Source organism: Stegodyphus dumicola, chromosome 2, assembly GCF_044657685.1.
Source record: "Stegodyphus dumicola isolate Sdum_Otavi_A_Nest chromosome 2, ASM4465768v1".
Lineage (NCBI taxonomy): Eukaryota > Metazoa > Arthropoda > Arachnida > Araneae > Eresidae > Stegodyphus > Stegodyphus dumicola.
The window spans coordinates 264,124,313-264,146,895 of NC_140769.1; the positions used below are offsets into that span (position 1 = coordinate 264,124,313).

A 22,583-nucleotide genomic window follows, 5' to 3' on the forward strand; every position below is an offset into this window, starting at 1 on the left:
TGAAATATTTTTAGAGAAATATATATCTAAAACTGACATAAATAAAATCTAATCTGTTAAATGGGGTAAAATTTTACTCTAATTTATTAAAAATGTAAATATATAAATCCCTTAATTTAGAAAACTGTCATGTTTTATATATGTTAAATTACTTAGGCATTACTCTGATGCATTTTTGAAAGCTTTTATTACCATAATAATGTTTAAAGGTTCATAAAATGGCTTTTTAATACATTTTTAATTTTGTTGATATTGTTGAATTCGTGTTTAAAATATGTGTTATTATTTTAGTGCTAATTTTTAATTATTTTATTTTTCTTCAGAGTTTAAAAGTCCTGTTCCTGTCCCTAGTTCTAGCACTACTCCACCAGTGCTTTCAGGAGTAAGCAGTTCAGTTATGTGTTTGAAATATACTTTTGTGATGTGTTTTCTGTGCTAAAAAAATGGAACTTTAGAAAATATTTTCTATTTTTCTCTTTTAATAAACAAAAGTCTCCTGTTAATAGAATTACTGATTATGTATTTCATACATTGTTGTGGTTTTAATTCTTAATGCAAAATTTACCCATGTCCAGTGTATTGTTAGAATGGTAAACTAACTTTAAAAAGAGTAATTCTTTGTTATTGTAGTACCTGTTTAGATAATTTTAAGTCCATTTGGTTTAAAATTTTTTAGATGTATTATATGAATTTCAATGTGATCCTTCTAAGATATTGAGTGTAAAATACTAACATTATGAACACGGGGAGGGAGGTTCGCCTTCCTTCCCTGTTTTGCGCGCCACAACGCGGCATGGAAGCACAGAAAAACTTTGAATTGAAAATTTTTAGAAAACCCAAGTGGTCTAGTGGTAAACTAACTTTAAAAAGAGTAATTCTTTGTTGTTATAGTATCTGTTTAGATAATTTTAAGTCCATTTGGTTTAAAATTTCTTAGATCTGTAATATAATATATGAATTTCAGTGTGATCCTTCTTAAGATATTGAGTGTAAAATACTAACATTATGATGATATTAAAATTATATTATTTAAAGAAAGATTATTTAAGGGGGGAGAAGAATACATTTATCTTAGAAATAATAACATATTATTTAGAAATACACTACACAATAATATATTCAAAATAAGAATACATTCAGAATATAATATTATTTAAAACATGCATGGTGAATATTTTTCCTTTTTAACACAGCTGAGACATCCTGCACCTTTACCAGTCTGGCCAGTGGAAACTTACAACAAAACGTCCGAGCCTCCACCCAAACCTCGGCTGAAGATATCTGCAGAAAAGCAGGGTATGAATTTACAAAAGTCATAAAATAAATTTTCTCTGCATTTACGTAAATTTCTGCAAATTATTTAAAGTGATACAGGAAAATGTGATGTAATAGACTCTTTAATTACTACTTTATTAACATTTGTTAAATCAACTCCCTGAGTGACATGATTGTCATTATCTGGTCATGTGATTATTTGTTACTTTGTCTGTATTCTCTTTCTTCAAAAACATAATATCATTTTAGTGAATGGAAGTTTATGAAAACAGAGCTGAAAATTAGAAGATATGCGAATTTAGTATTACAGTCAAAAGTCGTTAATCCGGACTTCAAAGCTACAAACATTCTGCGCATACGTCATTGCATAATGTGTTAACGCATGCGCATAGGCGGTTACACATGCGCGTAATACCTTTACGCATGCACATACTACATTTATGCATGTGCGTTTAATGTATAACGGACGGTATAAGCTAAAATTATCTAATTATCTATTTCAGTTAATGTTGCAGATTGCGTTGTTCCTTAATCTTCGAATTGGATCCGGCTTATTATTTTTTTGCAGACTGTTAGAGCAATTTTATAAAAGTAAGTTTGAACTTTCGATTATGTCAAATAGAATTTCCAGGGTTTGTACGGTGCTTAAGAGTCCTTAAGTTTTTTGGAATCGATTTTTGGTCCTTAAAAGTCCTTAATTTTGGCCAAAATCAGCAGAAGGTTCTTAATTTTAATCATCTGAAATTTCTGTCTGTTTTTATGACTGGCATTTTGGGTGTGAACTAGCATTTTGGTGGAATATTTGTGGCAGTTCACTGACATATATCATTATCTTTTGAATGGATTCATGGGTTATAATTTGTTTCTATTTCTAATATAAATGAGGGATACTCGAGCGTTTTGCAGGATTATTTTTGTCGATTCACTGAATTTTTTTTTTTTTGAATGGGTTCATGAGTTATAATTTGTTCATATTTATAATATAAATAATGGTAGGATACTCGAGTTTACGAACAAAAAGTGAAACATAAGCATTTCAAAATTATTTCATTTTTTGTAATAAAGAGCTCTCAAACAACTTTCTGCTTTTGAGGATGTGAATTATTTTATTAAACAGTTCTAAATTTGGCGATTTTAAGATCGGTTTCTATAGAGAATTTTTAATTCCAAGATCTGGGAATTTTTTGACGATTTTTTTAGAACATTCTAACATTGATAAATTTCATTAAAATAATGGTAATATATTGGAATTATATTTAAGAAATAACATTAAAATAAAGCATTTTTATTTTTCACTGTCATATTATAAAGTTCCATTTTGGCCACATATTATACAATTTTTTGAATCTGAAAAATAAGCAAGGAATAATGCTATAAAGCACAATTTACAAAACAGTTTTTGGCAAAAGAAAAATCGCTATGTAATTAATTAAAAATGTCTTTTTAATTTTTTCATGGTAAGAATCCCATTTCTCAGAATGATCAGAATTCTCAGAAAATGCATCAGTTTTCTCTATAAAATTAATTTCACGCTTTTTCCCTCCAATTTTTTTAAAAAGCATTTCTGGCTTTTTGCTGTTACAAAATTGGTAGGGGTAATTTTTCTTTAGGAATTTAGACATTGAAGCTTGTAAAGTTTGAAAAGATTTTAAGGCAAATTTATAGACCCACAATTCTAAAAGATTCCAGAAAAATGTGATAAAATGAAAAATGTCTCCATGGTGGTAATGTGCAGTTTCTTACATTTTGGAGAACATCTGGAAGAACAATGAAAATATAACAGTTGAATGTTTTACTTCTGATTCTAGAATCGCTTTCTTAACATTTTTATCTTCCCTTTATTTTCTGTACTTTTCACTAGATACAAACATGGAAAATATCAAAAGTACTTCTAATCTTATCATATGGAAAGGCATTATAGAAAGAAATTTTTTATTAACAAAATTGAAAACTGACAATTCAAAAGGTTCATCTAATATGTATTAATGCATCATACACAGAGCTGGCATTAGGCATTTTTCCACCTGACACAGTCTCTGTGTATCCTAAAGTCTGCTGCTTGGTGCCTTTCTAAATTCTGCTTCCAATGCCTCCTCTAAATTCTAAAAATTTTGCCATTTCTAGATTTTGTTGCTCAGTGGGTCCCTAAATTGTAAAAATTATGCCACACCAGCTCTGTGACCAGACTTTACCATATGTATTTCATATTTCTTCTGAATGTTCGTATTACTAAAGAAATAAAATTAGCAGCTTTTTCCATGCATTCTAAATGCATTTAGTCTTTAATTAAATCCCAAAAATTTAAAGTGAAAAGGAAAGGTGTTGAAAAAGAAACTAAATATGTAAAGAGAAAGAAAATTATTCTTTAAAGATATGTACAGTTATTATTATGTAAATTACCTAGTTATTTACAGTTTCAACCTTTACTATAATTTCCCATTTCTATTTCCTCACCAGAATGCAAATCGCTTAGACAGTTTTTAAACTGAAGTTTTGGGAGTGTGAGACGAGTGTGTTTCTGACCTCCACTTGCTCCCTGCATTAGTTCTGTCAGCTCTGATAATTTGTAATTATTAGTCTTTCCATTACTGCTGCTGACATTTGAGTTTATTATGACAATTCATTCATTCATGAGTTACTGAACCAGATTAAATTGAAATTAAATTGTATAGTCTTTGACCACTAGTCCATATTTTTAGTTTGAATTTGACTCTTGTTTAATTATATCACCACAAACTGTAATTGATTTTGTTAGCATAAGAAGAGGCCTTTATGTTCCAACTTCTTTTTGAATAATAATCTTATTTAAACCTTTATTTAAATTTATTATCTGATTTATAGTTACTTTCAAACATAGTGATAATTTGTTTCACGTCTGTCGGGGGAATCGGACTATTTAACTTTTACCAGATCAAGTAACGCTCATGGGTAGTACATTGTGGAGAGATTGGCAGTTAGGAGATAAAACAAGCAGAAACTAATGAGAACATTGTTTTGCATATTGAGACAAATTTCTAATTGTTAGAAAACATGCATAAAAAGAAGGAAATTGATATAAATTAGCCAAAATGTCTGGGCAGGCCTTCAAATTAAAAAGACACATAATTATTTTGTTGAGTTTTATGTTTTGTAGCTTTTAATGTGTAATTATCCTAATATTGTTTAAACATCAATGCCATAAATTGAATTTATTTTAAACTGTGAAATTTTATGAGATTGTGATATTAATAGATTTTTTTACCAAATATTATTAAAAAATAAATTTAATAGTGGCCATGTAAATCCATAATGACTAAGGTTATCTAATACCTAATTTAATTATAACTAAATGCATTCTCTTAAAAGTGATCTCTCTATATTAAAGCAAGTTATTGCCCTTTCGTTAATACGCTAAGCCCACCGTCGGCCCCTGGTAACCGGCACTGGAATTTTTGTTTGGCTGGCGTCGATCCGCTGGACCGACAGTATTAAAGTTAAAAAATAAGTATAGTCTCAATGAAATGTGATCAAATGTTGGTTTAATGAAATTTATTGAAACATTCTAAACAAAAATACAGCTTAGCTTTACACATATTACTATGGCTATCTTGCATCCAAATAGTTTTGAATTGTCATCATAATATTTCGAACAATACTTTCAGATTTTATGTCCTTCTTTATATAATTTATGAATAATTTAAGTCGGCTGAACAAAAACGACGCCGGGCTCAATGTGTTAAACCTTAACGTGTCACAAGGTAAAACACAAAAATATAAAAATTCATGTGAAACTTATTCTTTGCATCTAGTGAGACTTAATGCAAAACAACTTATCACCACTAATGCTTTAGTGGCTTAATAGAACCTCAAAGTATATTAACTGAGTTACAACCCCTGGAAATCTACACGTAGCTACAACACTAACAGCGTCAGACAGAGGTCAGCTAACTTTCAAAACTTGCTAACTGTGCCTGCATTCAGGCCTTTCAGGTTTGTTCTGATCAACAGGAGCGGTGACAAGAGCCAATCTTTTGTTATGAATCATGCTGATTATGATTTAATGCTCATTTTAACTTATGCTGCTTGACATAAAATCTACTTACTATTTACTAAACCTCTAGACTGAACAAGTATGTGACAAAACGAGACATTAAAAAAAAAAAAAAAAAAAGCAGCTAACTGTTAGTAAAATGTAACTAAAATGTCACTTATCTTCTTTCAAATATGTCCAGTTATTATGAGTGTAAAATATTTAATGCTACTTGATAAATTTCATAAAATTAATTTTATTCTTAAACATATTAATAATTATATTAATTAAGTTATGTTTAATAATAATGCATTCTACTAACGTTCAGGCATAGATATAATATTTTAAATTTAATTTATTCAATTCCCATTTGCTCATAGTTCCTTAAATTTTTTCATTAATGGTCCATAAAAGTACTTAATTTCCTTGTGCAGAAATGCGTACTAACCCTGAATTTCTGATTCTGAAGCTGCCAAAGGATCTACAAAGGGAAAGTATATTTCAATGTCCATCAAACAAAAAGTAGAATTGCTGTAAAAATGGATAAAGGCATATCCTTTGTTTCTTTAATCATTCCGAAATCTGTTTATCAATTTCATGCTGCTCTGCGGGGGGGGGGGGGGGGGCATAGAGGCGCGCAATGAACTGGAAGTTGATCTGTCAGCCCTATCCTTATCTTCAGGGCAGATGTTTTTATTTTATTTGGCTTATAATTCCTTACTAAATGTAGTATTTCATCTCAATGTACATCTCTGTATCAAAGATGGAGTGCCGTCTTTGATATGATTTAAATCAAATTCCTCGTCATTATAATTCGCTTCCGATAGTGAAGAAAGTGACACAGAGGTTATTGAAAACGAAAAAATTTCGATTGACGAATTAGTCGGTATTCTTGACACAGCAATTATAGAACTTGAACAGCGGAACTTTGTAACTGAACAAGAAATTATGCCTGTTTATAGAATTAAAGGGAAAGTATTATCACATAAAACGAAGCAACTTAAACAACTTACATTGAAAGAAATGTTTAATAAAGTAAACAAATAAATATTAAACTTTTTTTTTTTTTTTTTTTTTGTAAATTTTGATAACTCTTTAGATCATAATTGTTCTTTATTTCATAAATTACGGTTTTGTATTTTTAATTTTATAATTTCTGCATGGCATCTTACCAGATTTAAACTGATGATCTGTAATCCGGAAAAATCGATAATCCGGAATTGCCGAAGTCCCGACGAGTCCAGATTAAAGACTTTTGACTGTAGAAGCTGCTTAAGTATAGTTACTCTTCATAAGCAGATTCAAAAACTTTGCCTCCCAGAAGGTTAACTATTTCTTAATTAATTAAATTATAATTAATTATTTTTCTTATTTATATACTTATTTATTAAATGTATTATTATTATTATTAGTAGTATATTGAAATTTAATCATTTATTATTTTATTAAAATAGTATATTATTTAATTATTACTTTTTTGTATATTTATATTTAAACAATATTAAGCATTTAAAATAATGCTTACAAAAAACATTGTTGATGCAAAATTGAATTTTTGCATCAAAGAAAAGTTTTTCTAAATTTAATCAAAAAAATAATTTGATAAAAGATAAATTATATGAGAGGAGTGTTCAAGGTAAATAAGAGTTTCTGAATTAATAAAATAATATGTTTCATTGCCAGAAATCAAAAACTCCATTTCGCCAATCTGCTGACATTGAAAATATAAATCACTGCCAGAAATTCTATTTCATCAGTTTGCTAGTAATGAAAATATATTTCATTGCCAGAAATCAAGAAGCCTGTTTAATCAATTTGCTCACTTGGAAAATGTATAGCAATTGCCAGAATTATTTTTAAAAAGATGTTAGTTTTTAATGCAAAATATGTGGCATTACCAGAAGTAAAAATAAATAAATAAAAGCCTGTTTTGTCAGGAAAAATATGACATGAAAAATATATTTCATTGCTGTAAATCTAAATACCCATTTCATGAATCATCTGATGCTAAAAATGCCAGAAATCAAAAAACCATTTCATCAAGTGAATCAAGTTTGTTTTTTGTTGAATCTTGACTGAGGGAAAAAGATTACCATTCATCTCCTGCAGCTTTATATTACTTTTAGTTTTGTTGTCGTTGTTATTTCTTTTGTATTAATATTTGTTAAAAACTCCTTCTATTTATCTTGCTTTTAGTAATGCTTTGATAGTTGCCAATTTTTTAACATGCTCTTCTAGTTAAAGAAAAATTAAACCTTTAAAATTCTCAGGCACGTCAAAACTGTTGTTGTTGCTAATGCTCACTTGTCTGACCTATAGTCAACCCAAGCCCACAAAATTCCTCATGGCCAGGAGTGCAAGTTTACTCCTGCCGTTGGCAACAGCCTTGAGCACCTTACAGGTGACAGTGCAGTTTAGCTCAGTTCCGCCCCCAATTTTGATGGAGAGCAAGCACCCTGGGGTAAATGGGTCTGAGGGTCTCCCTCCCCTCTCTCTCTACCACCAACCTATCGAGAGGATTTTCGGCTTGCCTCATATTTAGAGTGCTCACATGCTGCATGAACACTATACATTTACAAATATCCATGCCTTCACTGGGATTCGAAGTCGGGCCCTTCAACACGGCAGTCAGCAACGCTAACCACAAATACTGGTTGCAGTGCATATCAAATCTTGTACAGTGTTACAGAATTTTGCACTTTTGAAGCTTCGGCAGACTCTTCGGTAGCTCCTTTCCCTCAGGTTATGAAGAGAACATCACAAGTGACTGGAGTATCTCAGTATATATATCATTTAAAAAAATAGGCATGAAATATCAATAGTGGTACTATCCGAGTACACCTGGAAACAACCATAAAAGGCCTGCCGATCAAAACTGCAAAATTGATAATTTTGATAAGTATATTATACGGCAGACAATACAAGACTTTTATATCAAACTAAAAAAATTACCATCTGTACAAAAATTGCTGCCTATGTTAAGACAAAAAATGGACTTCCCGTGGAAAAAAAGGACTCCACTGAATGAATTTTTGCTGGAAAAAGTGCATTAATAAAAGAAAAATTCTCAGACCTGATATTGTATTTTGGATGAATAATTGCTTGCTGATAAATACTTACCTCATTTTATTACGAAAATATTAATTGAAAATTATTTTAATGCAGCAAAACTAATTGTAGTTATAAAATACAAATGTATATAATTTATACATCTCTGATGCATGTTTTAAATATAAAATGGGTACCTGAATAATTCAAAATGCCTTAACTTTGTTCTGATTTTAATATTTTAACCCCTTAACTGCCTTATAACTTATATATACGCCTTGATCAGCCGATGCGTTAACTGCCCCGAGCATATATATACGCCCTTCCAAAATACTATCTTTTGCTTTGTGCTGCTACCCGCAAAATTATTTGCAAAGTTTTGGAAAGCAACACCACAATGACCTTGACAAAGTATGTGAAGAACGATACTATTTCAGAGAAGTGTGGGGAGAAATTAGAGAGAGGAATGTGTCTAAAGAGGTGAAAGTAATGAATGCGCGGTATTGGCTGGTGTTGTTTGAGTAAAATGTATTTTTTTTATTCTGTGTCCTCCGTTTTTGTTTACTACTTGTAGTAGGTTGCAGGAATAAAGAAATATATAACGGATGTTTCAAACCCATTTATCTTTTTTGAATTATTTTTTGATGAACTGCTCGTGGTTCATATTGTTGCTGAAACTAACCGTTTTGTAGACGAGTATATGAGCCAACACCTTGCAAACGAAAACCCGAGAACAAAATCATGGCATTCAACCAGTTCGGAAGAAATATATGTTTTTTAGGCATACAGACTTCACAAGGAATAACACTGAAGCCTGACTGGTTTAAAAATGACTTGATCGAAACTCCATTTTAGAAACCTTTTTTATTATAAAAACATCATTTTTATTATACTTACATCTTTTTATCATACTTTTACTGAAAACATTAAATTTTGTGCATTCATTTTTTTTTTTACTTTTATTCTTTATTTTGTGAAAGTAAAACTTGCCCTTATTTTCTCCTAATACATCGCATAACTACGCATGCGTGTGTGAAATACCGTAGCACTGGGAAATTGTACATTTTCCGCGACAGTTAAGGGGTTAATATACAGTGTCTTTAAAAACCTGCATAATACTTAAAATGTGAATCAAGCTTGGTAATTAAGATAAAAGCAGTTTTGATTTTAGCTGAATTTTCCCGCTTACGTTTCCCATTAAAATGACCTACATTTGACTTTGTCTGAAGGTATGGGAAAAGAAATACTGTTCACAAAATGTAGTAATTGAGAGTATGGTATATGGTATGTAAATAAACTTTTTTACTTTCAAATGATTCCATATCAATTTATTGATGAAATGTTTAGTCTTATTAAAACACAAGCATAAGTTAACAGAGAAATTGTGAAATAAAAAAAAAAATAACTGAACATCATTCAAAAAATTAAAAACTGCTTTAAATATTCCCAGTGGTTGGTGTAGCTAGAAGGGAGAGTGGTCCGCCACAGATGGCACATTTTTTAGGTTGCCACTTTTTGCATGAAGCATTAATTTATAAGTGTTAATTATGTGAATCATCAAAGCATGTAAAGAATAATGAGATTATGAATTGCATTACTGAATTAAATTGAGGTGGGGAAAAAAGTTTTTACTTGAAATAAAGTATTCAAAGAAATCTCCACAAGATTTCAACAGCTACATACCTTTCTTATACCTTTTTTATTGCATTGAAACTTTTGATTGTAAATTCCAAATATCAACTAAATTTTGATCACAGTGGCATTAATGAGGAAGAACTTAACTTGTTAAGAGAGAAGTATTTCGGGAGTTTTATTTCTGATATTGCTAGGGAAATTGAAACAGGAACATTGAAGGCAATCTTTTTGAATTTTTGTAGTTTATCCTAAAGTGCATTTTCCAGAACAAAGTTTTTAACACAAAATGATGATAATACTACTACAAGCTTTCTTCATAATTTTTTGAAGTGTAGCCACATGTGAGAAGAGATTTCAAGATAAAAATCTTCTAGAAAGTATTTTAGAATCATAAATGTTTATTTTGCATTTAGGAAGTAATTAAGAGCTATAAAAATTTATTTGGGATTTAAGAAATGAGTCTGCACTATTTACATTACAGCATCTGAGGCAATTCAGTAAACCTCTATGATGTCATTGAAGGTTTCGTAAACAACATAATAATAATAATAATAATAACAATAACATAAATTTAGGTGAAAATGTTGAAATTAAAATTTTTCTTCAAAAATAAAGGCAGATTTTTAATTTATTTCCGAAGTTATTTTGACATGTTTTTAGTCATTTACATATCAAAAGGGGCAGCAAATTCAGGGACTGCTTTAGGTGACCAAATTAGAGAATGCACCCTGAGGCAAAAGCATTAGCTGCACCACTAAAATTTTAAAAAATAGTATTGCCAGATTGTCATTAAGTGTATCAGGATGGCAAATTGAAAAGTAATTCTTTCAAGACACTTTTATGAAATCAATTAATTAATCTTGATTTAATTTCAAGACACCTTTACGAAAAATGGGTTTAGGGCTCATTTTTACAGCAGCAGACTATCTGGCGAAAACCATTCACTTGGGAGACAGACTATATTTATGCCAAATTGTTGGTGACAATTTGGCATAATTTCGTTAATACCTAAGTTGAAATGATCCATGTATTCAATTTTGATGTAATAGTTCTTATGGTATGAATGTGTTTTAGTTACTTATTTATGTATGAACATTCCAGTATATTATAAAAATTATAAAGGAAAAAACTTTGATACAGAAGATCTGATCCTATAATACATAAAATTTACTAATCCACCTAATCTTTGGTGTTGAAGTTTGTAGATTATCAAAATCCCATTGTAGTCATTAATTTCAATTTAAGTACATTAAGAGACACTAATATAAAGATTTTAACTTGATTTAAAATAGACTTTTTATCAAAATTAGGTGTCAGTTTTGAGTATTGTAATTTCAAAATCATTATCAGTATTCACAATATTTTCTTGTGCATGTTTAAAAGTGTTCAATTTGCCTTGCAGGTATAATTTTACAGTGGGATATGCCTTTGAATATCAATCAGGTCAAAATCAGCAGTTACGAGATATTTGGTTACCAGGAATTAAAACAGACGCCCATAACTAGTTCATTATGGGTAAAAATTGGTCTTGTTCAAGCTATGAGCCTACCCATGGCATGTACTCTAACTCAGTTCCAAGAGGGACATACTTATCATTTCACCATCAGAGCCATTGATGTGAATAACCGTTGTGGTGCCTACAGTGACCCAGCCACTATTATATTCGCTCCACACCCAGCACATAAGAATGTCAAAGTATAATTGATATTTGCTGTGATAGTTATTTATGGAATTTGTATTTCCCAATATGGCATCAAGACTTGTTTATATAATGAATAATGTTTTTTATTTCATTTCAGTAAATGAAAAAATATTTATGAGTTAACCGTATTTGCTCGCATACTCCCTTTCCCCCTTTTTCACTAATTTTACTGTGCAAAAATGGAGAGAGGAAAATTAATAATGTTTACATCACAGTATTCTAATAAGATATTTTCATTTCTTTTTCCCTGTATCCTAAATCTTGCCCACTCACTGTTGTCCACTGCTACTCCCTTAGGCCTTAAATCATTCAATGCTGTTGGAACTTCTATTTGTGTCAATCTGCTACAATTTGCAGTTTGTCACTGTTTTCATCACCATTCAGTCTGTCTTCCCATGTGCAAAGATCACCATCAAAAGCATTAGATATTCTAGTTATTAAAAAAGGTTGTTCGCTATTATTGCATCACCATTCGGAACCTGTGCTAAACCCATTAGCAAATCAAGTGGTAAAATGGAAATGTCGCATAGAAAACAGTGCAAGACAAAAATATCATGCAAAAAATCATGGATGAAAAGAATGCAAGGAGGCAGGGCTTAAGTTCTAAAATTAGAAGTGCCAGAACCTTATGGAAGACTCTCAAGAAAGAAGAGCAATGAATAAATAAAATGACTAGTAAAATAGTTAATAATTAAACAGTTAAATAATTAATTATTAAAATTAAATAATTAGTTATTAGAATAATTAAACAATTAATATTAAAATTTATTAAATATTAGAATAAAGTACTGGACCTTGACTTATTTGGAGTTTCGGCTGCAATTACAATTCCACGCAAAAAAATAAAAAATAGCTCAACCGGTCTCCGGATTAATTTAAGCTCTGAATATAATATTTAATCTCTTCGTAGAGAGTGCTGTAAACCATTTTAATGGAACCTGCTGGTATTAAAAAAAAATAGTCCAATCTTTTCTGCCCATGATCTCATCCAATAATTCTAGTGTCAAGCAGAATGTGACAGGGGAATAAATTTTCACTGAATCCAAAGATTAACTGGAAAAAAAAAAAGTGACAATTTTCATCCTCCTGTCCTTGGTTATATCGTTCCTAAAAGTCTGCAGGTTCTTTGCCGTGGGAAGACACTAGCGTAGTAACATAAAATTTATCTTCTCTAATAAATTCTTTGTACTTTCTGGAGAATAAACCTTTGATGTGTGTGTGGGGTGGGGGGGGGGGTTCCTTAAAAGTCTCGATCTCCATGCAAGGGTTTGTTTCCCAAGGAAAGAAAAGCATGCATAAGTCATTGTATGAAGATAACATTGCAAACATATGTTCAGAGTGTAAAGCTTTAAATGCAAGTTCACACTACCAGTCTAATTTTATAAAAGAGATTAAGTAAGTAATAATTATTAATAGTTAACTACATAAGTCTAAAATTCTGTTAACTATTAAACATAGCATTAATTTTTTACTCATTTTCAGTTTTTGAATGCTCAACTTCCCTTGATTTTTCAATAAAAATCTATTACTTAAATTCAAAATTATGAAATACAGAGGTAAAAAATTATCCTCATTCTTTCTTGTCACAGATCATTATGCTAACATGCATTTAAAATTTTTAAAGTCTGAAAACGTATATCTATGATGTTATCGTTCATGCAATGATTTGTAAATGCTCTATCCCTTATCACGATATTTTTAAAATACAAAGTTTTTTAACTCACCTTTTTCCATGCTAATGTTTTAAAACTATATTGTTTTCTCTCCTTCCATGATGTTTTGTATGACAATGTTTTTCTCTTGTCTTGTTTTCTCTGCGACATTTTCAACTGCAACCTACGAAAAGAATCATTATGTGAATGAATCCATTTTAAAAAGTAGAGGAGCTGGTTTTCTGAATGTCTTCAGGAATGGAAAAAATTACTTGAAAATTTTTCAAAAATTTGTGCTAAGGTTAAGGGGGGAAATATACGAGTAAATACGATAATTGATTTTATAATTAGAACAAGTATTGTTAGCTAGCTATCACGAGATGGCGAATAAAGCATTTCTTTGTATATTTGTATATTAAACTTTTTGTATAATAGTGTTGTCGTAATAAACAATTCATATCTAATTTGCTTTTCATATATACAATTGTCTCTTCTTTTTTTATGTTCATTTTTATGTTGTCTCTTGTTTTCTTTTTTATTCTTGATTTCTTGTTTTTCTTTATGTTAAATCCCAATTTATTGGTACAGTAATAATGATATTTGAACTGAAAATTGCAGTGTTGACTGATAGATGGAAGGTTTGATTAAGACCACATCAACACTCACTTGTCTGTGGGTGTTATCATTCTGCAATTACAGGCTAGTGTTTAAGTATTTTCTGATTATCTGCACACCTCTATGAAAAGTCGCCAACTTTTGCCTACTAGCTGTTTTGTCAAGCTAAGAAATGAGACAACAGGCTTTTCAAAAATGGCACCACACTAAGAATTACTTAAAATAGCAAACATTGAATAAAATTAATAAAAATCTCAAATACTTGTATGTTTGAAATATATAATTAAGAGTATGCAAATTTTTGAAATTATGTTAACAATTCTAAATTTGGGCAAGAGTGACTCTTAATGATTTTTAGAAAATAGCTAAAATTAAGTTTTTAGTAACAAAAGCTCTAACAGGAATTAAAAAGTAAATAATTTTAATTATCTTGCTAAGCAACAGTGTGCACTGCGCAAACAGTAAATCCAAAAAAGTATTCCAAACATTAAGAGAAAAATGAGCCTAAGAAAATTATATGGTGTTTTGCTACTTGCAAAATACAGTAAAACACGAATCCTATCTTGAACTATTTTTGCAAAAAGTGTGCTTACTGATGTAATATATATATATAACCGTATTTCCTTTCCTTTGAAAATTTCAGTTTTCAGATTTTTTTTTTTTAAATAACTGTTTATCGACTCATTTGATAGCAATTTCATCAACTGGCGGCCCCGAGGTAGCTTTAAGTGGTCAGTTATTTATTCCTTGCAAATATTTCAAGATTTTAATTATTTGGAGTCTAAGTTTGCAGAATTTTTATTACCATTAAAGACCAATGAAAAATCGCTTTGTTTAGGGATATATATTTATATGTGAACAGCTTTTTCTCACAGATGATAATTAACGAAAAAACTCAATTGACCAATGAATATCAAACCCATGATGATAATTTCTTGAAAATTTTCTCTGGTGCTCTGTCATAATACAATTTAGAATTATTCACATGTACATGAATTTATTTGTCAAACAAAAATTTTATAAATAAGACAAATAGCTAATATTTATTCTCAAGTTTTGTCGCACTTGGAAAGTTTTCTCTGAAGAACAAACATTTTAGATATCAGTCTGAAAACTGAATATTTAATTGTCAATATATTTCAATTAGCCACCCACAGGAGAAAGTGGTTAGCCATACCGAAAGGCCAGGGTTCGAGTCACTGGGAAGGTATGGATGTAATTTGTCCATCCCCTTTATAGAAAATAATGGTAGCCCACCTATTAGGTGCCTCCATAATAAAACGACCACCGATTCCAGCCTTAGTAGTGCCCAATGCCTGTAAATAAAAAGAGCTTGCCATTGGGAAAAATATATATCCAAGATAAATAGTATGTAAATAAATATAATTTAAACTAGCAATAACCTTTTGATTCCCCATTGTGTCATTTCTAGATTAATTCATATCGTATGATTTGCGTAATGCTGATGACAGCTGCCATCGGAATGTCTTTCCATGATCCGATTCGAACTTCCGGTATAAGACGGCGTTTCAAATATGGGGCGAGTCCCACAGAACCCAATATTGTTCTGTCGTAGGACTATAGATCGAAATGTCCTGCCAGGTAGGTTTGTTTTTGAAGACTTCATTAATTAATACAATTACGGGTATAATGTCGCTATATTCCAGCTGGCCTCTCCTGACTTCGTCACTCCATGGGTGTCAATCAGTTGATGCTGAATTTGTAACTTGCTGTATGACCAGATTAAGAAGCTTGCATTTCGCTTCAACCCTGAGACAATATCGGCAATTTTCTGCGCAAGGTCGTCTAGACGAGGCGTTGGTGTTACCACGTGATGATCCTTTCCGATGACAGATGCCATATTCATGGAGTGTCTGTATTAAACTGACTGTTTAGACTTCAGGATTATTGAAATAAAAGCCAGGTCAAAGACGCATGATCTGTGCGGATCAGAATTTTTCTGCCGTCTCCAGTATGACACGGCACGTTCTTGACTGTTTATTTCTTATTTATCATAACAGCCCGACAATATCATTGCTTTCATCTGTGTCTAGAATAAAGGGTTTGTCAAGCAGAGGATACATCAGGATAGTCACAGATGTTAAATCCACTTTCACTTTGTTAAATGCATCCTCACATTGTTTTGTCCACAAGAACATTTGCTTGCTCTTTTACAGCTTGTGAAGAGGCTTTGCGATGGAAGAAAAGTCCTTCACAAATCTCCTGTATAGTAGGTTCAAAGCCACAAAAACGTTCTTAGCTGATGTGCATTTTCGGAGCATCTCCAATCAACTGCTGACATTTTGTCTGCATCCGTAGACATACTTTTGGCAGAGATGACATATCCAAGGTAAGCCACTTTTCTGTCTGAAAAGTTTACATTTAGCGCGACTTTAACTTTAGATTGCCTTACTTCAATTTCTAAAGCACATTCTTAAGATTTTCTAAATTTTCTTCAAAACTCTTCTCGACGAAGATAATGATGTCATCCACGTAAATCAGACGGGCTTCTTAGGAAAGACCTTTCAACAAGGTTTCTATTAGGCTTCGAAAATTCCCGGCACATTACATAATCTAAATGGCATCACCTTGAATTAGAAAAGCCCTTGTCTGGTAGTAAATGCCATCTTTTCTTGGTCACCAGGATATATCTCCATTCACTGTTTAAATCAAGCATCGAAAACCACTTGCTTCCAGAAAGAGTGTCCAGAATATCGGTGATTCTAGGAAGAGGGTAGCTGTTTTTCTTCGAAACCTGATTAAACCGGCGATAATCAGCGCAAATATCTAGTTAAACTGTCTATCTTTTCTGTATAGGACGATGGAAGAGGATGAAGGACTAGCTGAAGGCTAGATAACGTTGTTTCCTTGCAAGTCCTTTAAAAGTTTTTCGACCTCTTCCTGTTTAACAATCGGTAGACGTCTAGGTTAGTGCTTGATTGGTGGATGATGCCCTGTCGGTATCACCTCTATGCTATGTTAAGCTGGTTCAACCAAATCAGAAGCTGAGCGCGAGAAAACATCTTGAATTTCTTGAACATTGACACATTCTGCAGCGTTTCTCTCTTCATCGCTTGGTTGTGCATTCTGCAATAACTCCGATGTTAAGCTCTCTGAAGATACGGTTTCTGGAGAGTTACCGTTTCGTTTAACGCTGGTTAGTGGAGTATATGCTGCAATCACTAAACCTTTCCTAATGATTTTCGCTTTATCACTGATGTTGACAGCTCTTACTGGGATAACTATCCTCGATAAGTCGACGAGTGCAAAAGATAGAACAGGTGACAGGTTCCTCACGGACTGAAGGAAACAGCGTTCGCCAAAGTCCTTATCTCCTTTCTTCTTGCTTAAAAGCAAGATTGCTTTTAAGCAAGAAGAAAGGAGATAAGGACTTTGGCAAGAAAGGAGATAAGGATAAGTCAACGAGTGCCGAGGTTACTGGTACTTCTCGCAGAGTGTTACACTTCTTGGGACATTCCAATACACCGTACTGGAAATTTCTGTTTTCGGCTATGCATCCAGGAAGTAAAATTTCTCTTCTTGCTGGTACCAAGATATCGTCTTGAATTATGATTTAGTGAACAGATTAATTCCGAATAAGGTTATGTCCTCAAAGGCAGAATGCAGTTCATTATTTTTAAAATGTAAGGAAAAATTAAATTTCCTTAGAAAATCCAATCCGACTATGCAAGGATCTAAAATATCTGCCACGTATGCCGTCTGATGGCACTTCCAAATATGATGTTAACGTTTAATTTTTCGTCGATGTCGATCATCTTAAAGGACACAGTCTGTAAAGTTACGCAGAGCGGCGTCCAGATGAGTTTACCTTCCGGTTGTTGTGACGAATCTTTTTGAGTGATGGTAACATTGGCTCCTGTATTGATGGTCACATTGCAAGGAACTGCATTTATGTGTCTCGTGATGGAACAGTACATTACTGGCACCACTCACTGCAGAAATCTGAAGCACTTTCAAATGAGGTTGCTCATTATGTTTCAAACTCCGCTCCACAAAATGGCCACTGATTTGTTTCTTGCGTCCTTGCTGCGGAGCATTCTTATTTTCTGTGCCCTGGAGTGTTCTGCAGTTTTTTCGTAGGTGACCTTCAGTACCGCAGTTCCAGCACTTTAGGGAGGATTGCTTGTGACTTCTATTCTGTATCAAAGCATTAACTTGTCTGGTTAAATCGTCTAGATGCGCAATCACTTGATTCACTGGCTCTTGGACTTGAGAAGCTCTGATTGGGTTGCAGTCAGTACCCAGGATGCCATCGATGAAGTACTGTAGGGACAGCCTTTCAACATCTGTGGCGAGCTTCTGAAATGTCCTGAAGTCTTTTAAACATTTCTTGCCAAAGTATAGCTCGAACGCGCTGCATAGAGCTTTGAAGTCTAGCCTCTGGTTGTCAAGCAGAGTCTGAAGAACATTCGCTGCTTCTGCTGTCACAGAAGCGGCGAGATGGCAGGCCTTACCTTGAGAATCCCATCCATTCGTGTCCACCGCTATAGAAAATCTGCCAGGAGGTCATACCATCATATGTGGATAGCTTCAGAGAGAGACGAAAAGACACTAGTAAGAATTTAAAACCATCAGCATTGCTTCCTGCTGTCTCTATGCATTTCTTTAAAATGTCAACTTTGGCGACGGCAGAAACTCTCTCTTCGATTTGTTCCTTGACAGAAGAAGGTGGTATGACCTCCTGGCAGATTTTCAATAGCGGTGGACACGAATGGATGGGATTCTCAAGGTAAAGCCCATCTCGCCGCTTCTGTGACAGCAGAAGCAGCGAATGTTCTTCAGACTCTGCCTGAAAACCAGAGGCTAGACTTCAAAGCTCTATGCAGCGCGTTCGCGCTATACTTTGACAAGAAATATTTAAAAGACTTTTCCGCTGTGTTGGACATAATCCCGTTTGGTTTTACCTTAGGTCGGGAGCCCTCATGGCGGTGTTCTGGCACTTCCATCTCTTCTAGGAATATAGCAAAGGCAGTCACCAGCTGTCTTAGTTCCTCATCAGTCGTTCTTGTTAATGGCATTCAATCCCACTTCTGATACCAAAAAGTGCTGCGTGCGTATGTGTTCGTAATAGATTGAAGGTACACAGCTCCGATGATAGCTTGATAAAATTTGATTTATCAAAAGAAACACTTCAGAAATCGGCAACTTTCCACGTACAATTCATACAGTGCAATCGGTAGTTACACTTCAAACTACTATGAACGTTAAGCACATCTGATTAGAGCAATAAAAAGATTTTCTCAATACTCTGAATAACAACAAAGTTTCACTTTATGACGGAGATATCGCATAGTTGGTGCGACGTGTTCCGGCTGTACGAAATTAGGACCGAAGGGCACATGACAGGGATGTGTTGAGCGTGGATCTCCGGAGAGTAGCAGTGAGGGGAAGAAGGGACCGCAGATCAGCGCAGGCCAGGAGAGTCATTTCGTAATCAGGTATGACATTTCTATGTCTTGCAAAGCATGACAACCAATGCTCTCTCTCCGATCTTATTTTTCACCCATTCGCCGAGATATAGACAGACAGACAAAGTAGACAGATGTCTTCTGTTGCACCCGCTAAAGAAGCATATGAGGGCCGAATTACGGTTGCAGTTACACAGGCTATCTATTACTAAGCCTATTAAAGTGATATAGGGTCCGGACCAAAATATCGCCAAGTTTAACGATTTCTCGCAAAATTTCGCGACAAAAATTAATTGTCAGTTCGGCGATATCTCACCAAATTAGAGAGATAGCCATTTAACTCATAGTTAAATAGACTTGCCCCTGTATTCGTATTTTTCCGGCAAGATTTGTTCTTTGAATTTTCATATTATATTATACAAAAGAAATGCAATAATTTCACTAAAAATTATCTATCTATATACAAAATTCGTTACAATATACATTTTTGAATTATGAAATGTAAGGAACATAAATGTCTTGCAGGTGCCAAACTTTACATTTCAGAAAGAAAATAAAAACTAATTTGATTTGCGTGTGTGTGTGTTGTTAGTATTAATGTATGTTTAGATAAAAAATTTTCATTTTGCTAGAAAAATATTTCTGGCTCATTTTCAGATCGTGCATTCGACCCGCATGCAATTTAAGCGCACTGATTCATATGAAACGAAGCTTTATATACAATCAGATTAAGCATCAATTTGTCCCCAGTCATACGAGTTTGACAGAAAGTTTCAGAACATCGGCATTTAGAATAAATGCATTTGAAAGACCTCTTGATTACCAATGACTGAATGGTCTAACTCATTAAAAGACCTTTTACAGTTAATTTTCAAAATGTGTAAGCTCTAAATTTGTAACATATCTAGATCAACAACTGAAAGCAGAACACAGGATTGATGTTAAATAATTTTGGCTAATTAAGTGTAACAAAATACTGTTTACTTTTTAACTGGACTTTATTCCATGAAAAACAGTTATTCTGTGTAAACTGAATTTGTTCTTTCACAAGTGAATACAATATTCTTTTCGTATAAAGAAAGGTCTTTTAAAAAAAACCACAGTGGGACGGTGCTTCTGGACACCTGGGTACCTAGGCTAAAAATCTTACCCCGTGTAGAACATTAATTATCTTTTCAAACAGTAAATAACCGTATAGTAAATAACCGGTAAAAGGTATAGAGAAGTTTTTCTTCATATTATATATATATATATATATATATACAGGGTGATTATAATTAAAGTTTAAGTTTCAAAACGCTATAAAAAAAAGAACCACTCATGAAAATGACGTCAAATTTGAAAGGAATGTTATTGAAGAAGGCGGAAAGCGTATGACAGAAGAAAAAATTTAGTTACAGAAGTTACCAACAGATGGCGCTGCAAGCGGAAGAAGACGTAAATTAAAATGTTAGTTAAATTTCAGTGTTATAAAGCCGCCAGGTACCAGGCTGTTCCTCATTTCGCGACTCAGGCATTCGCCATGGGTGTTTCACTGCAGGACCGCGCTCTGCTGGTAAAGCTGTATTACAAGAATGATGATTGTGCAAGAGTAGCTCTGCAAAAATTTAGGACACTGAAGGGTATAAAAGAAGGCGTTGGTCCAATGAGTGTCGTAGGTCTAAAGAAAATGATGCAAAAATTCGAAACGACAGGTACGAAACATCCTGCAATGCTATCCGTACAAAATTGGCCATGTGCAGGAGTTGCTTCCTTCTGACCTGACAGCTAGGGAGACGTTGGAAATTTTCCACGGCCATTCATTATCCACTTTCCATATGACCATAAGCCCATTTCCATATGACAGGATACGTGAATACCCAGAATTGTCGAATATGGGCAACAGAAAATCCACTGGCAACGCACCCCGTACCACTTCATCCTGAAAAGGTCACGGTATGGTGTGGCTTTACGGCATTAGTCATCCTACAACCATATTTTTTCGAGCAGACGGGTGCTTCCGGTCCTGTTACCGCAATCGTCACTGGTCAGAGGTATGCGTCTCTTTTGCGCAACCACGTGATTCCAGCTCTGCAACAGCTTGGATGTGTGAATGAAATCATTTTTATGCAAGATGGCGCTCCTCCGCACATTGCATATCCCGTGAAGCAGCTGCTGAGGCGCCATTTCGGAAATGCTCGAATTATCAGCCGTCATTTCCCTACAGCCTGGCCGTCCCGATTGCCTGATCTTACTCCGTGTGATTTCTGGTTGTGGGGATATCTGAAGGATGTTGTGTTCCATGCTCCAATTGCAAATTTAGCGGAATTAAAGGCACGCATTTCGCAAAACATTCTGAACATCACCCCGGAGACACTGCGATCCGTTGTGGAACATGCTGTTTGTCGCTTTCAACTTGTTGCACACAACGGTGGACACCATATTGAACATGTTTTGCGACAGTTCCGAACTTCTTTGATGAATGGTTCTTATGCGGTATGCCGCCGCAAAACTCTTGAAACCAACCGATTTGTCCCTTCCGATGTGATATGTACAGTCATGCAAATAAAATTATTCAACAATTCTAATTTGTCAATACGTTTTAATGTGTAACTTCCACCTTAGCCGTTGTTTTACGAAACATTTCTCGTTTCTCGTCGTGATTCTGCCGCTTACAGCGCCATCTGTTGCTAACTTTTGAAACTAAATTTTTTCTTCTGCCATACTCGTTCCGCCTTCTTCAATAACATTCCTTTCAAATTTCACATCATTTTCATCAGTGGTTCTTTTTTTATAGCGTTTTGAAACTTAAACTTTAATTATAATCACCCTGTATATATTTTATTATTAAATATTTTCATAACTTTTTTTATGTAAGGTTAAGTGCGAGTAATGGCATCTCGAATCCATGATAACAAACATAAGAGATTAAAGGAAATATTACACAATTGTTATACAAGCAAAATTACAAAAACAATAAAAAGTTTTGGCAGAAGTACAGAGGCATGGATTGCAGTATAAAATAAATTTTAAGCACAAAAAGTAATCAGTGGCAAAGCACAAACAAAAGCAGATATTAGTGACAGAGTTACATGGTCCAAGGTTTGAGGATGGCCAAAGGATGGTTAATGTTCGCAAGATCATTGGGGTTATAGTTAGCAATTTTAATAGCAGAGTTAAAAATGATTTTCTGTTTGGCATGAAATTTCTTGGCAATTTTATAGTAATGGGATCTAAGT

At 33.3% G+C, this 22,583-nt stretch overlaps 1 protein-coding gene and 1 long non-coding RNA gene across 6 annotated transcripts in view; one reads left to right on the top strand and one right to left on the bottom strand.

Annotated features, from left to right (window-relative positions):
* LOC118201699 (uncharacterized) overlaps positions 1-13,796 on the top strand; it is a 118,363-nt gene extending 104,567 nt beyond the window's left edge. For all 5 annotated transcript variants that reach the window (XM_085812115.1, XM_085812114.1, XM_085812111.1 and 2 more), the window contains 3 exons: positions 324-382; positions 1,194-1,296; positions 11,370-13,796. In XM_085812115.1, coding sequence (XP_085668241.1) covers positions 324-382; positions 1,194-1,296; positions 11,370-11,668 — 461 coding nt within the window. In that variant the 3' untranslated portion in view covers positions 11,669-13,796. The remainder of the gene's footprint in view (positions 1-323; positions 383-1,193; positions 1,297-11,369) is intronic.
* On the bottom strand, positions 1,115-13,527 carry LOC118182075 (uncharacterized). The gene is made up of 2 exons (XR_004757000.2): positions 13,394-13,527; positions 1,115-1,281 (listed from the first exon to the last, which is right to left on the bottom strand). It is a non-coding gene; the product is annotated as an uncharacterized LOC118182075 (long non-coding RNA).
* Positions 13,797-22,583: the final 8,787 nt, after the last annotated feature.